This window comes from Typopeltis vanoorti, chromosome 18 (genome assembly GCF_054136105.1).
Source record: "Typopeltis vanoorti isolate ZY-2024b chromosome 18, IOZ_Tvanoo_1.0, whole genome shotgun sequence".
In the NCBI taxonomy this organism is placed as follows: Eukaryota; Metazoa; Arthropoda; class Arachnida; order Uropygi; family Thelyphonidae; genus Typopeltis; species Typopeltis vanoorti.
In genome coordinates, this window is record NC_143566.1 from 14,354,884 (window position 1) to 14,376,417 (window position 21,534).

Sequence of the window (21,534 nt, forward strand, 5' to 3'; positions counted from 1 at the left end):
AGAACCAACCACGCCAGATCTTCCTTAGTTTCTACTATGAGGGTTGGGTCTATTGGTTAAGACAGAAAGTAACAAAGCAGGGCTTAATTTAAACATCAGCAAAACAAAAGCAAGAGCTTCAAGCAATTTTATGAATTTATAATAGAGGGAGAAAAAATAGAAATCATTGATTTCTATTTTATCTCCCTCTATATTTGGATGGACAAAATAAAAGAACTTACCAACTTGAACTTACAATTCCTGAAAGAAAGGACAAGAGGTCAAATAGGATGGAGAGCCTTTGTTCACAGGATCACCAAGAGTCGAAAATGACTGGATGGCACATAACAACAACAACGATATATATATATATATATATCAGGGATGACTATTCAGAGTGCTAGGTGTGCAGTACTCTCTGCCAAATAGCAATAACACTGATATTATATTTTTGAATTTATTCCCATTAAAGACTTCCCCAATTGTTTCCAGACTTCGTGTGATTTCTAAAAGTAAATAAAATATACTAATGCTTCATGAAGAGGACACTTTCAACATGTAAACATTGCATCACATTCGCATTAATAGCCCAGGTGCGCATTCAAAATACATACACTTTTGAGCCCTTTGAAAAGATGCACAGATGGTGCAGCAGGTTAAATTCTTAGTGTTCTAGTAGTTTTAAACCACTCAAAAGGCGAGGCACGGTGAGCTCTGAGACAATAGCATTAAAGTACCCATAGAGGCCGTGATTGGTTATTTTGTCAACCAATCCAAATGAACATGAACATCATCATTTGTAATGAGTTGCTGTTTTTGTTTTCTGAGTTTCATCTGTTTTGCGTGCTGAGGTGTAAACTGATGTGGTAGACAAGTTTTTGTATATAATATACACAAGATTTTAATATATAATTTTTGATAAATTTATAACTTTTTTGCTCACACAGTCATACCCTGACTTATGCGAATCCGGAGTTATGCGGTTTCTTATATGTATGTATTCCCATCCCACTTTACGCCTCACCACTAGTCGTATCTTTCAGGCACCGGCCACATTCGCCAGTGTCGCACATGCTGTGAACAAGCACTGACGTGTGTTTTGCGCAGTCTCCATTCATACACGATTTTTATAGTCTACAAACCTTGCGATTGTTTAATGGTATGTTCTTGATAAAAATTTTATCACATAAAAAATAATAATGTCATCCAAAAGAAGCACATCCGATTCTTCTACAGCTAGCAAGAAAAGAAAAACATTGACTTTGGAAACAAAACTCAACATTATTAAGGATTTTGAAGGCGGAATGAAAATTTGTGAGATAGCAAAGAAGTTCGATCTACAGGAATCCACAGTAAGAACAATCATAAAAGAAAGGTTTACAGATTTTGGAGGACATAGATTCTAATGAGGAACGAATTGTAGCCACAAGGCAAGGAATAAAAAAATCATTAGCTTGCTATGAAGAAATTTTGCATGACAAGAAAAAGACATCATGCCGTCAGACGAATCTATTAGATTTTATGAAACCATCAACATCGAAATAACTTTCTTTTTTTTTATATACAAAAAACTACAATTATGATTATATTTCTTAAAAAATATAGGTGTTTTTGTAAACCTTTGGTCCCAATTGTATGTTTGGATATATAAATTACATGCAAAATTATCTCGAGTTACACGAATTCGACTTACGTGCTTTTTATTGGTCCCACCTACTGCGTAACTTCGGGGTTTTACTGTATTTACAATGGAAAACAGTATTGTAATTGAAAGAGGTAAGCCTCATCCTCCTATTCCAAATTTTACACCTTTGAGTAATTCAAATATACCAATCAAATATAGCATTCTTCTTCATTACTGTTTTCTAATATACTCTCCTTCATTATTATTTTCTAATATATAGTATCTTAAAACAAACACATTGTCTTCAAAGATTTGGTTACAATTAACTGATAAATTAAAGTATTCAAAGTTATCCTACGATTAATTGCAATGGACCAATTAAGATAAACACCAATGTGCTATACACTCTTAAAACTTTCATACATTGATAAAAATGCAATCATATGGTCAAACTGATGTGAATTTTGTAGCACGGGTTGCATAAGCTACAAGTTGCTTTCTACCTTTCTACCTATATAAACTAAGCCACAGCCAAGAGTTTGCAACTCTTGGCTGTGGCTTAGTTTATATAACTAGCAATGTAACACTTTATCCAAAGTTCTCCATACCACTGTGTTTGGCAAATCTAACTGTCTGCACTGCACATACCTACAGCATTCTCGTTTGACTCTGAACAACTGCAATTACAACATCTTAAGTCATTTGCAGAATTTCAGATCTATACCAATGGACTATCACACTGCCTATCTCTTCCAAACAGAAAAACCATGCATCACACTACATTTGGTGTCATTAGGCCTTTTCACAAAATCTTTAGGTGTCTGTACTAGTAAACTATTGCTGCAGCATTTTCCACATTCCTATAGAAACACTTCACAAGCAAGGCATTTTAAGGCCAGGTGAGACCTATTGCACAATTCGCATGACTGTAAATCCAGTCTCGCTCCTACATTAATACAGCCTTCCGGCTCATGTGGGTGCAAAATTCATTATCTCTTCTGGCTCACAGTGTCATATTTTCCCTATCAATAATTTTGGAAAATTTTTTTTATTGTCAAAATCTCTTCCCCATGATCTGGTTAGAGTACCTGCCATGTCTGAGGATATTTAGTTTATGGTTCTCTCTACAGATTGATCTGAATAGGGAATTTAATTTGAAGCACCCTGTATGTGTGTGTGTATGACAGAATGATCATTAACTCGGTTAACATACATAGTTTTATACTCAAAATATCGATATATAGAAAGCCCACACATACCAACAGATATCTGCACAGTCAGTCCCATCATTTCCCCTCCTCATAAGCTTGGAATAATTTCCACATTGGGACATAGAGCCCGTTCTCTTCTTGATGACCCAAATGAACTTCTTACAGAAATAAACCATCTGAAAACTTCTTTCAAAGTTAATGGATATTCCAAGAAAATCATTGAAAAATTCCTTCTTAATCCTCCTAGACATCACTCAGAAGAAACAAATAGATTCAAAGGCAATATATCTATTCCTTACATAAGTACTGTTTCACATAAATTAGCAAAAGTTCTAAGAAAATACAATATCAGAACATTGTTCACTCCACTTCCAAAGATCCGCTTCTTAATTAGCCACCCAAAACCTTGTCATCATCAACTCAAATACCCTGGTGTATATAAAATATTGTGTGATTGTGATATTCCTTATTTTGGGCAGACAGACAAATCTGTCGAATTGCGTATGGAAGAACACAAGGGACATTACTCACAAGAGACAGCGAGCGAGTGCATTATCAAGTCATATCCTTTTCCCAGCTAATCCTAATGATAAAACCAAAGTCACAAAGTCTACTGGGAAAAATCTACCACTAACATCTTCCATTACAGTGACGAACTAGAGAGAAAAATTGTGGAATCTAGAGAAATCATCTTCAATCCTGTTCATCTAAATAACAACTTGCGCTACAACCTCCCAGATAGTCATTCAGCTGTAATCATGTATGGTGTTCACATGAGGCTGCAAGCACGCACTCTCCCAACAATGCAACAAATGAAAGAACAGCTTCAACTACAACGTTTTCATGCTAATTATGTATAGAGACTGTCTATGTTGTTCACACTCTTTAAACCTTTAATGTTTAGTGTTTTTTCTTTCTTTTATAATGTCACATGAAGAAGACTGTTACAGGCCGAAACTAGTAGTGTTTTTATATTAAAACCTTTTTACTTAAATCTCGGTTCTAGTCATTCAATTTTTCATAAAACTATTATATATATATATATATATAATATTCTGGGATATGCATATGTGTATATGCATATCCCAGAATATTATATACTCTTTGTATATAATATTCTGTATATACATGTACAGAATCTTTGCACTCCATGCCAAAGAATACAATACAGGTAACCCTTGTATAACACGGATGTTAATCTCCACAGGAATGACGCGTTATGCGAGATTCGGATAACATAGAAAAAATAGGGTCAGGTTCCAAAATCGTTTTTTTTTTAATTATATAAAGAACAATGACATATCCAACAAAAAATATTTTTATTCAGCTATCAGCTAACGCCTTTTATGTTCCCGTATATACAGGAGTAGGCGAGGATATTTAGCCCTATCTAACTTTTGGAGACTGAGTGGGCAGTTCAATCTCCACTGGTACCCAATCAGAGACAGATGGCCCAAGGCTATCACTAATTAAGCGGTACGCAGTGAAGAGAGACGGCTCAAATGTGCCGCCATCTCGTGGTCTCTAACCCTAACACAATATATTTAATGTCTGAAATAATGTGGGTTCTACGGTCGATTTTCTTGAGTTTACAGGACGAAAAACCCGAGTTACCGGGAGGAAAAACCTGCTTGCCCGTGCCAGAGATCGACTAACTCGGGAACCGGTCGAAAAAAGGCTTAGAAAAATTTCCTCTAGTCGCCGACTAGACTCGAAACCAAGACTTCCTTCGTGCGGCCTAGTGCGGTGGTGTGCAAACGCCACATCCACATCCACACAAATTCACATGGAGAGAAGAGGCTAGGAATAAGAAAAGTCTCATTGACTATGTTATTGTTGATAGTGATGTTTTCTTCCTGGTGCAGGACACCAGAGTGTACAGAGGATTTGAAATTGGAAGTGATCACTATTTAGTCTTGAGCAGGATAAAATTGAATTTCATATTGAAAAGAATAACATGTAAGAAAGTTTTAAAACGAATAAAAGTTGAGCAGCTCTCAGACGTGAACTGTAGACTAAAATACACAAAGATTATTGAAGAAAAAATGAAAGAGTTTGAGAACAGAAATCAAACCTTGGAGATTCAGTGGCAAACTCTGAAGGAAACATTGATTGATTCTGCCAGAGAGGCATGTGGTGAGGTTGTCTGCAAGGATAAAAAAATCAGAACTCCCTGGTGGACACAGGAAGTTAAAGAGGGCAGTGAAGGAAAAGAAGAAAGCATATCAAAAGTTCCTGGCAAATAAGTCAGCTTGTGCTCTTAGAGAATATAGAGACAAATGCAAGAATGCTAAACACTGTGTAAAACTAGCTAAACAAAAGTCATGGGAGGACTTTGGCAAGAATATAGAAAATAAATATCAAGAAGGTGGCAAAATATTCTGGAGGTTGTTGAAGAAGCTTAGGAATGATGGAAAGTGTGCTGTAAAAGGAGTTAGAGATGATAAAGGTGACATGAAAACTGGGAAAAAGATATCCTTGAAGTATGGAGTAATTATTTTGAAAAACTGGTAAATGAAACAAGCAGTGATGACAGCACAGTGGTAAAAAACACTGACCAGGCATGCAGTCAGGAATACATATCCATACTGGAAGTAGAAAAAGCCAACAAAGGCTTGAAATGTGGAAAGGCGCAGAAGGAGTAGATGATATTCGACCAGAAATGCTGAAGTATGGTGGTATAAGAGTCTTACAGTGGCTGCACTGCATAGTTCAAAAAGCCTGGACAGAGGGATGAATTCCCGATGATTGGGGTAGAGCTCTCATAGTACCCATATATAAAAAGGGAAATAAAACTGAATGTGAGAATTACAGAGGTATTTCCCTACTGAGTGTTCCTGGCAAGATCTATGCAAGTATACTTGAGAAACGGTTGAGAAGAATTGTGGAAGAAAAGCTTGGTGAAGAACAAGCTGGATTCAGGCCAAACAGAGGCTGTCAGGATCAGATCTTCACTTTACGACAAATAGTCGAGAAAGCGTGGGAATATAACAAAGATCTGTATTTAAGTTTTGTCGATTTGGAAAAGGCATATGATAAGGTGCCAAGAGAGAGAAGCTATTCAATACGCTGCAGTTATATGGTGTCAATGGGGCATTATATCAAGCAATACTTAGTCTTTATTTGAGTTGTAAGTCAGCAGTTAGAATTGAAGGAAGTACAGGAAGATGGTTTAATGTTAAATCTGGTGTGAGACAAGGATGTACATTATCCCCTCTGTTATTCATTATCTATATGGATCACATTATGAAGGAAAGTGGTATTAAACATGATATCAAAATTGGAGATGTTAATCTCAGCTCTTTGCTTTATGCGGATGATGTCATACTTCTAAATAAATCCGCTACAATTCTGTAAGATTCTCTGACTAAATTGAATAGCAGTTGTAATAGATATGGTATGAAGGTCAGCAATAAAAAGACAAAGACAATGAATATAGGCAGAATCATTGAAAATGTCAACTGTGTTGTGAATGGAGAACCTGTGGAACAAGTAAAACATTTCAGCTACTTAGGCACCATTTTTACTGAAGATGGTATATTAAATATAGAAATAGTCAACAGAATCAGCAATGCTGGTATGGTGGGAAGTCAATTGAATAAATTCATATGGAATAAGAGAGAAATTAGTCAGAACACTAAATTAGCTATACAAGACAGTGTTCAAACCAGTTTTAACTTATGGATCTGAGAGCAGAGTCAGAAGTAAAACACTTGACCAAAGACTAGAGCCCGCAGATATGAGAGTCCTGAGAAAGATTAGAGGCATGAACAGATGGCATCAATGGCAATATCATATTAAAAACGAGGATATTAGGAAAGAACTTGATATTGTTAGCATCCAGGAATGCGTTAGCAGAGCTAATCTCAGGTGGTATGGTCACCTAAACAGAATGGGTGAGGAAAGATTAGCAAAACAAGTATTCTCTGCCAAGTTGGCAGCAAAACGACCCAGAGGAAGACCAAGATATAGGTGGATTGATACGGTACAAAGTGCCTTAGACGATAGAAATATAAGATGTGATAATGTTGGAGTCTTGACAAGTAACAGACTGATTTGGAGGAAAATTGTAGATAGGAAGTTAGTATTGATATAATTTTTTTATGTAGTATTATCATATCCTGTACACCCCTTGTGGGTACATGGCAGGAATTTGATGATGATGATGATAAACTATAAAACAAAATACATAGTATAAACTGGTAAAAATACAAATTGAACGTAAACTTCACTGCCCATAATGCATAAATGTTTTAGGCAAAATAAAATAAAGTGCATAATTTAATCGTCATTACTGTCTTCAAAACGAACATTTCGTAAATGTTCTTTATTTACAAGTGGCCGGATGTCGTCATCGCTTGAAATCTCTTGGACATCATTTGTATAATTCTCATTACCTAGTTCTGCTGGTTTAGTTATCAAGAAGTCAGTAATAAGACCTTGCTTACCACTATGCTGAAATTTTTTATTAAGTTCATAATATATAGCTAAACAAATATCCAATTGTCTCATGAATTTTCCAGAGTGCTCCATTGGGGGATCATTATCCGTAAAATAACTTCCTAACTTTCTTCCCAAGTACAATCCTTCTGCTAATTTCTTTAAACTGAATTCTTTAAAGGATTCATCACAATCAGAATCTTTGGCAGAACTTTCTCTGCCATTTAGTTCAACGTCATTATTAATTGTACCAGTTTCTCCTAATTTAAATCTATTTCCCCATCAATTAATTCACTAATTTCATTTTCAACCATATTGCAAAAGCCCTCTAAGTGGCCATTACTATAAAAATAAAATTTTTACATTAAAAAAAGCATTACATATTGTCTGTAACTCACCAGAAAATAAAGTGCTCAGCTTGAGATTAACACACTTATGATTTTTTATGTGCTTTCCTGGCAGAAAAAGAAGACAATTTTCAACAATAACCACTTTATATGGTAAACAATTGACGTACATAGTTGGGCATATTCCCCTCCATCCACTGTTGTGTGAGATTCTCACCTTGCATGCAGGGACTGAGTCCTGTTGGAAGGTGTTGTTCAGGGACCATACTACAAGTTTGGTGTCTTGATACACTTTGGTGGAGGTTTTGACACCTTTCTCATGCAACTTGGATACTCCCGGATATGTCACCCCTACCAAACTATTAACTGATGTGGGATGACGATCTCTTTGAATCTTGGGTAGTATGGCATGTGCTGTGCAGCCATTTGGGGCATATACCTAATTGTTTTTGGTGGTTAAATGACTCGTCAATGGTGAAAATCTTCTCATCTGTGAAGAAGATATTATCTCTGCATCTGTTGCTTGTATACAAAGGTACGCAAACAACAGACAGTGTGTGGTATTAGGTGTCCAGTAGAACGACAATGGGCTATCACCTCCAGGTCATCAGTTAGTATCTATGACATCATTCTCTGCAAAACATTCATTTCCCTCCATCACTTTTCTGCATTCTTACAGGATTACAGTGGAAGCGTGCCTTCACATCCCTCACAAGCTGTTGCATCCTAATCCAGCATGGTCGACCTGTTCTTTGGTCGTCAGATATGTTTTCTGTATCATTATAATGGTTAATAGTCCGAAACACAACATCCTACTGATCCCAAGTGTTTATAACATCTTGAAAATAATAGGTGGCTGCATTCCAACCTGTAAAGTGTTATTACACTACATGGTTCTCATAATCTCCCCACTGCATGTTAGCCTGTACAGCTAGACACCTATCTCTCTCTCTCTCTACTGATAAACACATGAATGTTAGCTGTGCACAGCACCACTAATGGGTTTTATATATATATAGTTATTTATTTCAAAAATAGGATCTTTCTCAGACATAGCCAAGTTAGCCAGTCTTGGGCATGGACTGCAGGGTTTTCTCCCCACTTTATCTGGAATTTTTCATCCTGTAAGGAGGCAAACCAGTCTTGAGAACTCAACGCCTCTACAGACATAGGATTTACCAGGAGGCACAGGACTAACCACGTTATCCTTGTATACGGTTGCTGTTAAATGAATAGAAAACCCTTGACACTGCAAAGTAAAAGAGGGAAGAAGAATCCTTCATCTTTTCAGCTTGAGAGAACAGCCTGCAAGAAACAACACCCCAGCATCACCAGACTGAATCAACATCCCACAGTATTTCTGTTGGATGTTGTGTGCACCACCATCAATATGCGGCCTCACAGACTCTGGGCATGAATGAAGGCAAAAGAGGAACAATGAGTGCTACTATATGCATGTTATACATGTGGTTTATATCTGATGAAAGCTGTAAATGATTTACTGATAAAGATTTATGTGCTGTTCAAGTTGTAACAATATTATGGCTAGACTAGGTGTATATATATATATATATCCTGTTGAAGTCTAACATTTAGTTACATCACAGAACATCCTCTATGTGTGTGTGGGGGGGGGGGGGGTGCGCGTGCGTGCATGCACGTGCTGTTGAAGTCTGACAGTTATATCACAAACACCCTGTGTGTGTGTGTGTGTGTGTGTGTGTGTGTGTGTGTGTGTGTGTGTGTGTGTGTGTGTGTGTGTGTGTGTGTGTGTGTGCGCGCGCGCGCGCGCATATATATATATATATATATATAAATTACCTGCAACAAATATTCTCATTAGCTCGGTAAACATATCCAAAGCATCTTGTCTCACTAAAAAAAAGCAGTAAATAAATACATATAAATAAGTAAAAAATCAATTGATTCTTTTATAGTAACAAACTATATACATGCACTTAACAAACCATTACATTAAAATTTCAAATAATTTAATACATCATTTGCTCTGTGATGAGAAAACTGAATTTTTTTTTTTTTTCAATTAGCATAGCCATGTATTGCTGTGTATTTGTAAATTGACTATAACAACTGTGATATCTTGGAGGATCCTACAGAGAGTTATAAAAAGGAAAACAGTGTCAAATGCACAGTAGTGCTAATGATTCCATCTATCTGATTTCACAGGCTTCTTTAAATTTCCATTCATACATTTAAAGAAGCGTGTGAAATTATGACTGACTGCTCTAATCTTAACAATAATGATGGCATAAAAATTGGAATTTGGATGGCACACATTCAGCCCATTTAGTTCAAGTTTTCCAGCAAACCCTGATTTTAGGACTCTAAGCAATTTTTATTGGCCACCATCCATACTGATTTGTTTTAATTTATATGTATACTTATATGAGTAACTTTTCTGTGTAACATGTTGCTCTCTAGCTTAATTAAATTTTGTAACCTAATAGATAATAATAGTAACAGGACTCTAGCTTTGATGTAGTAAGTTTTTTTGTTTTTTTTCCCCAGAGGTCAGGCCAATAGTTTTAATGGTTGAACAGTAACTTTAGCATACCATGTAGATTGTAGTGCAACTTGTTTTTTTTTTAATATATGTGTATAGTCCAGATGATGACCTTAATGTGAAGGTTGAAACATCAAGTGATCATTTTGGTTTATATTATACTGAAGTTTTACTCTAACACAGTAGTTCCATAATTTCTAAGATGTATTCTGATCACAGTGTAAGCATGAAGGAAAGGAATATAGCAACATATAAAAGTTGGTTTGCAATAAACAGAAAGTGAGCCATGAGATTCACATCTGATAAATACATCCACTCCTGATGATTCTGTCTCCAAAGTAAATTCTTAATTTTATGCAAAAAGGAGAGAAGTTTTAGTTCAGTGCTGTCCCAAATAGTGCCAACATCATCTACATAGTGTAGCAAGAGGTTCAAGATTGAAACTTAATTTTTATTAAGTTTAATATAAACTTAATATTTAAACTAATTAATAAGATTCTTTCTTCAAGACATTCTAAATAAAAATTTGACAATTTGGAGAAGAGGCGAGTCCAAGTCCATTGCAGTTCCTTTGAACCTGTTTATAAAGTTTGTCTTTCTGGGTGCAACATTCAGATCATAAATTTGAACAGGTTCTGTAATATCAGATGGAACTTCTTGCAATAAAAATTCTAACATCTCAGTATGAGGAATAATTGTGAAAAGTGATAAAACGTCAAAGCTGGCCATAATATGAAGATCCAATTTTCATGCCATTTATTTTTTAGCTAAATTCTGTCCAATTTTTTACTAAAGTAACAGCTGAGGAACAAATTAGAGGACGGAGAGTTTGACAAAAATTTAGTGATATCTTCAAGCTAGGACATAAGAGTATAAAAGAGGCTTTTGAAGTGACTACCATTTAGTTTTCTACAGAATTAAAAGGAATATCATCCTGAAAAGAAAAGTGTAAAAAAAAGTTTTTAAAAGAATGAAATTAGTGCAAACTAGGGAAATTTGTGCAATAATATTTTGTGCAAACATGATTGAAAATAAGAATGAAATCTTGGAGAACCAGAGGCAAAATCTGAATTAAATGTTAACTGATTCAAGGAAAGAATTTTTATCCTTTTGCAAGGATAAAAAAAAAAAAAATGCAATCTTTGTGGCAAATTCAATAAATTAGAATAGCATACCTAGAAAAGAATTATATCAACAGTTTCAAGCAAGCAAATCATCATGTTCCCTTACAGAACACAAAGAATAACATAAGAGACAGCAACGTAATATAAATATAAACTAAACAAAAGCCTTAGGTAAACTTTGAAAGAATGTAGAGAATAAATAGCTTGAATGTGGTAAAGTGTTCTGGAGGTTGATGAAACTTAGAAATGAAATAAAGAGCACTGCAAAATGAATCGGAGATCATAAAAGTGACTGAATATAAAGATATTCTAGATGTCTATAAAGATATGCTGGAGTAATTACTTTCAGAAAATTATTAGACAAGTTAAACAGTGAAAAAACATGGTAGAAATATTCAAGAAATATTCAGTAGAAACTGAAATCCAGAGTCGAACTTCAGGTAGAAAAAGTCATCAGAAATTTAAAATGTAGAAAAGCAGCAAAAAAAGATGATACTCACAGAAATGCTCAAATACGGAGGAACAAAAGTTTCAGCAGCTACGCTGCATAATTCAGAAGTCCTCATCAGAATATTAAATTCAAGATAACTAGAACTGGGCTCACAGTGCTCATGTATAAAAAGGGAAATGAATATAAGTAGGAAGTAATCTTCCTAATGAGTGCTCCACTACATGGGCACAATTTTTCTTGGCTTATTGAGAAGAAGCTAAGAAAAATTATGAAAGAGAAGCCCAATGAAGCCACAAGATGAGGTCAGGCTAAACAAAGATCATCAAGATGACATTTTGACTTTAAGACAAAGCGTCAAGAAATTATGAGTATATAATAAGGACCTATATTTAGGGTGAGTAAATCTATAAAAGGCATATGATAAGGAACTAAGAGAAAGCTATTCAAACTTTATAATTATATGGTCAATGGGACATTATACAGATATGCGGCCTATACTTGAGTCATCAGTTAGAATTGAAAGAGGACGAGAAGTTTCTTGTTTCATAACAAATAAAATAAAATAAAATAAAACTGTATTGCATTGCATTGTATTGTATGGTTATAGTAATCATTTACCCAATGGATTGGGTGAAGACAATCTTTATACCAATCCATAAAATATGAAGCACCAAAAATGTGAAAATATAAAACAATAGCATTAATTTCAATTGCGAATAAAACCATGCTCTTATTTAAGTTAAGGGATATTACATCCCATATTGTTTCTTAGCCGAATAAGAAACTCAAAGAGTTTCATGCCGAATATAGAAACTATATAAAGTTTGGCGATTCCAAGCGTAAGCAAATACCTGGATAGTGCAACACCTGACCCATTTGGTAGTGCAAACTGAGGCAACTCATAGTAAGGGTGGAGCAAGCTCAGATCACTATTCTTGGTATTTACCCATAATGTGAACTTAGCTCCTAGGAGCTGTATTACTGTTCTACATTATGAGAGAAGGTCACTACCCAGAACGGTTTCAACCTTTATTGAGGTCTTCATCAGTGAGTAGGTAGACCTAGTTAATACCAAGTTTGTAGCGAATAGAACTTACATCCCTTCTATGAGAATTGCCAAGAAGGTGTACTAATAAATTACTAATTATATGAAGAGCCAAAGGCTTCAATTTGGTGACACTTCATATAATTAGTAACCATGCTCTTATGTTATCAAAGAAAGAAAGAATTAATAATCACTTGAAGGCTTGTATCTCTTTAGAACAGGCTGGATTCATGAAGGGAAGAGGCACCAGACCAAATCTCAAATTTTAGACACCTTATTGAGACCTCAAGAGAATTCAATAGCTCTCCTTACTTATGCTTTATGAACTACACCTTTTGACTGTGCTGGAAATCAATGTGGGAAATAATGTCTAAGTGTGGACTTCCCCAACATCTTATCAAGTTAATAAATCAACTTTACAGTAATCAAACTGCAGTAAGAATTAATGAATTAAGATTTCCATGGATTGATAATTTCATGCTTTTGTGTCTACCAAATACAACTTTTTTAAGAGATTACTTAATTACTAGTTTGATAAAATATTTTTATGCACTTCTTCAGATTAAAAAACAAATTGAAAAAAAAAAACATTCACAAAAAGAGATTTCTGAATTAATAACTGTTACTATCCAAATTAACCTTGAATTAGATGCTGAAAATTGTAGTTTACATTTGAAAACCACCTCTATATACAAATAAGAAGTGTGATAAAAAAAAAAAGGTTCCAGAATGAGAACTTTAGTATAAAACTTTAATCCCAGGTGTATACAGGATAGAATCTATTCTAATTCACTGTTGATTTAAAAGCAGCTTGCATTACTGGCCAACCAGTATCTTTTCTACATCTTAAAAAACTGGTCCAGGAATAGTACATGTATTAAGCTCTCTTTCCAACTGAAGAACAGCTATTATTATTAATTAAAATTACAGTCAAAGCAACTAAGGCTAAGAAGGCCAGCATATTATATCTTGTGTGTTCTTCTGTTTGGTTTGTCTGTTTTGTGGGATGAAAAACCAAGTTTGGGATAGGAGAACCTTGCCTAGTGAATAAATTAAAGATGCTAAGAAAATATATTCTTGGTTTCATCCTTTATCCAAGTGTAAGCAAATAAGGCTTGTGCATAACTTCATGACTTCAAGGAAAGATACTTGGTCTCTCCTTTCTAGATACACTAGAAAGTAGAGACAAGTAAATGGTAAAGGATAATGAACCATTAGGTAGTTGTGTCATTATCCTTTACCATTTACAGAAAGCCCACACACAATGGGAAGGTATTTACATGGGCAATCACACCACCACAACCACCACCTAGCCCACCACAATATGACATCCTCAAAACACACACAGAGCCAGGGCTATTTGTTCAAATGACACAGCTCTTGAAACTTTGAAACAGGTACCTTTGCAACATATTTTTATTCAATGGCTACAACCATTATAAAATAGATAAAATACTGCATGCATCCTCCATTCTACATGCAATCAAAACACAAGATCACACTAAATTTGGTACAGTTATGAATGTCATTCATAACTGTGCTTCAAGTATGAACAACAACAACAAGAAACAAAATATAATTTATTGAACTTAATAATTAATATTTTGCTGCTTATCTACCTAGCATCTTCAGCACAAGTTACTTTATATTCAAAGTACATGAAAGAACATCTAAAGTTCTCCACAAATATAATCTGTAATGCCACTTTCAAACCATTCATTCAGCTAGCTACCTTCATCCATTCTCCTAAGGATCAACTTTATCCTCATGCACATCCTGGAGTGTAATTCCTTGTGCCTACAGTTTGGCCTAATTTGGACAGACTGATAGATCTATTAACATCTGCATGGAACACAAAAATTGCATCTACAATAATATGTATGGTAAGTCAGGATTGACAGACCACACTCTGGATATTCTCAAGGTCTGAGAGACTATTATTAGAATCAGTATGGGCCACAAAGCACTCTCCCAACCCCGAGAAGTATTTGGCTGCATTAATTTGACAAATATCTGGGAACAGTCTCTCTGAGGCCAAATATTGCCTGACTTCTCCAAATTAACTTTATGGCTTATGGTTATGTGGCCTCTAAAGGATGCATTGTTAAGGCATTCGTTTATTTCATTTTCTTTTCTTTTTTTTCAATTACAGTTTGAATTGTTTTCACAACAATCTAATTGAGTGCATTGTGCTTGTCACGGTTGTAATTTGTGCTCTGAAGATGTGAGGTAGAAAATCAGCAAAATATTAATTATTAAGTTCAATAAATTATATTTTGTTTCTCGTTGTTCATACTTGAAGCACAGTTATGAATGACAATGTGGGATTTAATGGAATGTTACCAGGTAGAAGGGAAACAACGTGGATAAAGACAAGAAAACGTTCAGGCAGATAAGTTGGCAAGTGCAAAACGAGTGATCACTATAGGAGATTTTAACTACAGCAGTATAAATTGTGAAGAGGAAACTGCATATAGTAAGTAATAAGATAATGGAATTAGTGTAATTCTTAAAAAACAAATGTCTCAGCAACATGTAGAAGAACGAACTTGGGTTCAAAAGTTTTGGATTTGGTCAAAGCATCAGAGAATGTGATTGTAACTGAGATGGAATCTCTGCCCCCCCTACCCCCCAATGGAGAGAGTGACCATGTAGTTTTGACTTGGATGAACAGACATACATGAGTATCAAAGAGAGAGGAATTTATGTGGAATCATAACTCAGGTGATTATAATAATCTTAGAAATGCTGGAACAAATCTGAAAAAAACACTCCAACTGAACATCACCACAGTTAAAGATCAGTATTATCAACATAAGAAGCGTAAATGGCAAAGAAATGGAGCTATCTAAGGAATTAGATAAGTACCAGATCGACATAATAGGGGTGAATGAAACAAAAAAGATAAAAACTGGTGAGATCTTTCTGAGCAATAAATACAAAATGTTATATTCAGGCAATGACAACCAAGGAAAAGAAGGGGTAGCCATTGTATTCAACACAAAAGATGAGGCTAATCTTCTTGAATGGCAGGCAGTCTCAAGTAAAGTGATGTGGGAAGATATCAGAATGGGGAACTGGACAATGAGACTTATTTGTGCCTATGGTGCCACAGAAGGTTCTACTAAGGTAGAAGTGGAGGAATTTTTCAGGATTTAGAGAAAGCAGCTGACACAATGAAAAAGGAAAAGTTGGTCCTTGTTGGGGATCTAAATAGCAGAGTAGGAAATGATTGTGAGACATACAAAAATATTTTGGGAAAATTTGGAGAAAAGAGCAAAGCTAATAATAATGGCAAATATCTGTTGGATTTCTGCTCAGGACATAGACTGGTTATTACTAACACCATGTTCCAACATAAAAATGTGCACAAATTCACATGGAGAGAAGAGGCTAGGAATAAAAAAAGTCTCATTGACTATGTTATTGTTGATAGTGATGTTTTCTTCCTGGTGCAGGACACCAGAGTGTACAGAGGATTTGAAATTGGAAGTGATCACTATTTAGTCTTGAGCAGGATAAAATTGAATTTCATATTGAAAAGAATAACATGTAAGAAAGTTTTAAAACGAATAAAAGTTGAGCAGCTCTCAGATGTGAACTGTAGACTAAAATACACAAAGATTATTGAAGAAAAAATGAAAGAGTTTGAGAACAGAAATCAAACCTTGGAGATTCAGTGGCAAACTCTGAAGGAAACATTGATTGATTCTGCCAGAGAGGCATGTGGTGAGGTTGTCTGCAAGGATAAAAAAATCAGAACTCCCTGGTGGGCACAGGAAGTTAAAGAGGGCAGTGAAGGAAAAGAAGAAAGCATATCAAAAGTTCCTGGCAAATAAGTCAGCTTGTGCTCTTAGAGAATATAGAGACAAATGCAAGAATGCTAAACACTGTGTAAAACTAGCTAAACAAAAGTCATGGGAGGACTTTGGCAAGAATATAGAAAATAAATATCAAGAAGGTGGCAAAATATTCTGGAGGTTGTTGAAGAAGCTTAGGAATGATGGAAAGTGTGCTATAAAAGGAGTTAGAAATGATAAAGGTGACATGAAAACTGGAGAAAAAGATATCGTTGAAGTATGGAGTAATTACTTTGAGAAATTGCTAAATGAAACAATCAGTGATAGCACAATGGTAAAAAACACTCAACAGGCATACAGTCAGGAATATATATCCATACTTGAAGTAGAAATAGCCATCAAAGGCTTGAAATGTGGAAAGGCAGCAGGAGTAGATGATATTCGACTAGAAATGCTGAAGTATGGTGATATAAAAGTTTGCAGTGGCTGCACAGCATTGTTCTGAAGGCCTGGACGGAGGGACGAATTACCGATGATTGGAGTAGAGCTCTCATAGTTATTCGTTATCTATCATCATCATGCATATCAAGGATTTAGGCCTGTTCCTTCCTTAGATGTCATTGAATCGTTTAAGAGGACGTCCTGGTTTTCTTTCTCCTAATGGCTTGTACTGTTTTCATTCTTTGAACATGTTCCATCCATTTATGTTTATATTTTTTAATTTTTTTCATTTTTTCTATTACTGTTTATTTTCTTTATGTTCATTATCTATATGGATCACGTTATGAAGGAAAGTAGTATTAAACATGATATCAAAATTGGAGTTGTTAATGTCAGCTCTTTGCTTTATGCGGACGATTAGAGAAAGATTAGATGTGTGAACAAATGGCATCAATGGCAATATCATATTAAACACGAGGATATTAGGAAAGTATGTGACATTGTCAGCATCCAGGAATGTGTTAGCATCAATGGCAATATCATATTAAAAACGAGGATATTAGGAAAGAACTTGACATTGTCAGCATCCAGGAATGTGTTAACAGAGCTAATCTCAAGTGATATGGTCATTTAAACAGAATGGGCAAGGAAAGATTAGCAAAACAGGGAAGACCAAGATATAGGTGGATTGATATGGTACAATGTGCCTTAGACAACAGAAATGTAAGATCTGATTAATGTTGGAGTCTTGACGAGTAACAGACTGATTTGGAGAAAAATTGTATAGGAAGTTAATAATGATGTAAATTTTTCATGTAGTAGTATCATATCCTGTACACCCTTTAAGGGTACATGGCAGGAATTTGATGATGATGATGATAGAAATGCTGGAGCAGTTCCATGAATGTAAGAAGTGGAAGGGTGAGATATCATCAGTGCATGGGAACTGGTAAAGAAATATTTATTAGCAGCAATGGTAAGTTGTATAACTTGAGTGAAAAAGAGTTTATGGAAGAGATATAAGAGGAGAGGAGATGCCTGCAGAATATAAGACTCAGGCCAGGAAAGTGACTAGTACGGTAAAAAGACAAAACTCGAATATGAGAAGTGACTGGTCCTGAGATCCAAAAAAAAAATTCTAAATAATTCTTTCATTATGTTGCCAGTAGGATGAGGAATGATTGTGGAAGAATGATGTTGTTAGACAAAGATGGGAATAGAGCTGATGCAGAGGACATCATCATGTGTCATCTCTGTCCAGGAGGTTGACTACCATATCTCTCCACTAACTTCATTCCTGTGCCTCCCATGCACATTCCTCATATGTCAGATATGTTCAGTTCTTAAGATTGCTGTTCCAAGTAATTCTTTGCATTCCTCATTCTCTCTTTCCCTCTATCAATCCTTCCAGGACCACATTTTGTAGGCTGTCATGTCTTAGCAAATGTCCAAAGTATTTGGCTTTTCTTCTTTTCATAGTTTTAAGGTGACTTTTTTTTTCTCCTGACATTTGTAAAATTACCGCATTCATTTTCTTCCGAGTCCATGATATTTTCATAATTCTTTTTAAAATCCACTTCTTTAATTTTATCTTCTACTTCCTTTAATATTGTCCATATCTCAGCCCCATACAATAGTTCTGATCATATATAGCATTTTGTCAACCTTATCCTTATTTATTTCAATTCTTCTTCTTGTGCTTCTTCCATCTTCTTATTAAGATGCTGAGATACATAAATTTGTCTACTTGATGAATAAGTATGCCACCAATTTTGATATCAATTTTAGGTGTTATCTTTTACTGATTATTGCCATGGTCTTGGTTTTCTTGGGATTAAATAGCAAACCATATTCCTCACTCATAACTCTTACTTTGTTGATTACATTTTCTAGATTTTTTTATTTTCTGCCAAGAGAACTGGATCTTAGATTGCTTATGTTCCTTCCTCCTACTGATACTCCTTTTATGTTTTCAACTTTCTTGCATATTTCTTCTGTATATAAATTAAAGAGTATTGGGGATAGTATATATCCTTGCAGTACACCAGGAGTGTCAAACTGGTGGCCTGCAGGCCACATGCGGCCCCAAAGCAATTTCGTGTGGCCCCCGACACCTCAAGGAAAGATTTTAAAAAAAGGATGGTTGCTATAACTAGCCCTCGCATATGACTCACTCCCATGTACCCTGATTTTACTTTATGAAAAAATAAATTAAAAAGTTTTGCATGTACTGTACATCGCACACGAAAATAAAGTTTAACCACTTTCACGTAGGGACAATAACTCGCTCCCTGCGGTAAACAACGTGCCTTTCCCAACTGCGATTAGAAATAACTGGTATAAAAACGGCACTAACTAATGAATCACATGTCCCCTCCCACATTAAACATGCTGTTTAGACTTAAGCAAAACCATATGTTTCACTGGCAAACACAGCTAACTAAAATCTATTGTTTTTAGTTAGATGTGTGTGAGTGCCCCACTAACTCAAACACAAAGGTGCAATAAAATTCATAAACGTGTTAAAACTAAGACATATAGAGTGAATGTTGTTATGACAGTTTCAGATATTATGGAATTTGGTTGAAGAGGATTAGCGTTTCAGCTCAAAAATGTTAATTTGACTTTGTATTTTGGTAACGAGAACTTTTGTTAAATACTGTACCAATCATACCCACATCTTCATAGCTGTTCTATTGGCCTACCTTCACATTCTGCTTTCACTTCTCAGACATTCATGAAGGGTGTTCGTTAGGTATCTAAAATCTTGTAAATTACTTGTAATTTTTACTTGGAATAATGGGAAAGAAGATGACGCTATGTGGATAGATGACTTTCACAATGCATACAAGGAAACCACTCTCAAGGCTGGAAGTAGCTATAACGAAGAGGAGATTCTTGGTGAGTCATCCCCATTTTTTTTCTGAAAACTTTAGTTTCTAAAAATGCCCGCATATATCTCGCACCATGATTTTTTAGCTTTAATTTTGGGGGGAAAGTGCGAGTTATATTCGAGTAAATACAGTATCGATTTATTCATTTTCATATGGCATTTATAGTTACAATATGGATACAACGACCTGCTATAATATAATTGCAGTAATAAAAATTTATATCGCAATTTCAATGTTAGATCCGATCCTAATCAATCATAAACTATATTTATGCTTTCATTATTAATTTACAGCACGTTACTGGTAGCGTACTGAAAAAGTCGAATTCTATTGGCTAATAGCTGTTCACGTGACCCGCAGCATATGCATTCATGGGAATCCAGCTATGAGTTTATAATTGCCTGCTAGAGTCAATCAGTGATCTTTGAAGTCAGTGCAAAGAACACGATTCAACGACAACCTAGCAGTGAGAGAATCCCTTTTATTATTCTTTTTTATTTTTATTTGCAATAGTATCGTGCACTGGTCTACAGTTTTGTGCATTTTTTATAAAAATTGTTAATAATATTAATACTATATTTATTCACCAAGGCAATGTCACTTTCCAAGCCAACAAGAAAAAGAAAAATTGCTGATGAGAGGAAAAAATTTCAAGAAAAATGGGAATTAAATTACTTCTGCACTGAAACAAAGGACAAAATTGTGTGCATTATTTCTAACGAAACAATTAGTGTCTCCAAAGAATATAATATAAAAAGGCACTACACTAAAATTCACAAAGAACAATATTCACACTTTGAGGGTAAACTGAGAGAAGAAAAATTAAGAAGTATGATGAATTCACTTCAAAGTCAACAACGAGTATTTTCAAAAATTATGAAAGATAATGAATCAGCAGTGAGAGCCAGTTATGAAATCAGCTATTTATTGGCAAAACATTCCAAACCTTTTAGTGACGGTTCCTTGGTTAAGGAGTGTATGATAAAAGCAGCCGAAAACATATGTCCCAAAAAAATGTGCAAGTATTTCGCAATATTTCTTTGTCCAAAAATACTGTGATCGAAAGAATAACCGAAATGGCAGATAATCTGCATCACCAGTTGCAAGAAATATCTGCAAAAGTACAGTGCTTTTCAATTGCACTTGACGAAAGTTTCGATATTCACGACGTGGCTCAAGTTGCTTTGTTTCTTCGGGCTTGCGATGACAATATGAATATTACTTTAGAGTTCCTGGAAATGATTCCCATTCATGGAACCACTACAGGGGAAGACATTTTTAATGCCGTGTGGGGCATTTTTGAAAAATATCAACTTCCTCTGAACAGGCTCGTAGCAGTGACAACTGATGGTGCTCCAGCAATGACAGGCAAAAATAAAGGTTTTGTGTCAAGCCTTGCAGCAAAGTTAAAGGAAATGTATCCAGATATTCCAAAACTGCAATCTTTCCACTGCATTATTCATCAGTAGGTCCTGTGCTCCAAAATGTTGGAAATGAGCAGCATACTCAAGCCTGTGACAAATACCGTGAACTTCATCCGATCCAGAGGCCTCAATCACCACCAGTTTGCACAATTTCTAAAAAAAAAAAAAAAAAACTTGGAGAGTGAATTTGAAGGGCTACCCTATTACACAGAGATTCATTGGTTATCTTG

At 35.3% G+C, this 21,534-nt stretch overlaps 1 protein-coding gene across 7 annotated transcripts in view; it reads right to left on the bottom strand.

Moving 5' to 3' along the window:
- The window catches only part of LOC150096501 (centromere protein X-like), a 199,876-nt gene that overhangs the window by 156,738 nt on the left and 21,604 nt on the right, over positions 1–21,534 (bottom strand). For all 7 annotated transcript variants that reach the window (XR_016549801.1, XR_016549802.1, XM_090408163.1 and 4 more), the window contains exon 3: positions 9,423–9,476. Coding sequence is in view for 5 of the 7 variants with exons in the window: in XM_090408163.1 (XP_090264289.1) it covers positions 9,423–9,476 (54 nt within the window). In the remaining 2 variants the exon portion in view is untranslated. The remainder of the gene's footprint in view (positions 1–9,422; positions 9,477–21,534) is intronic.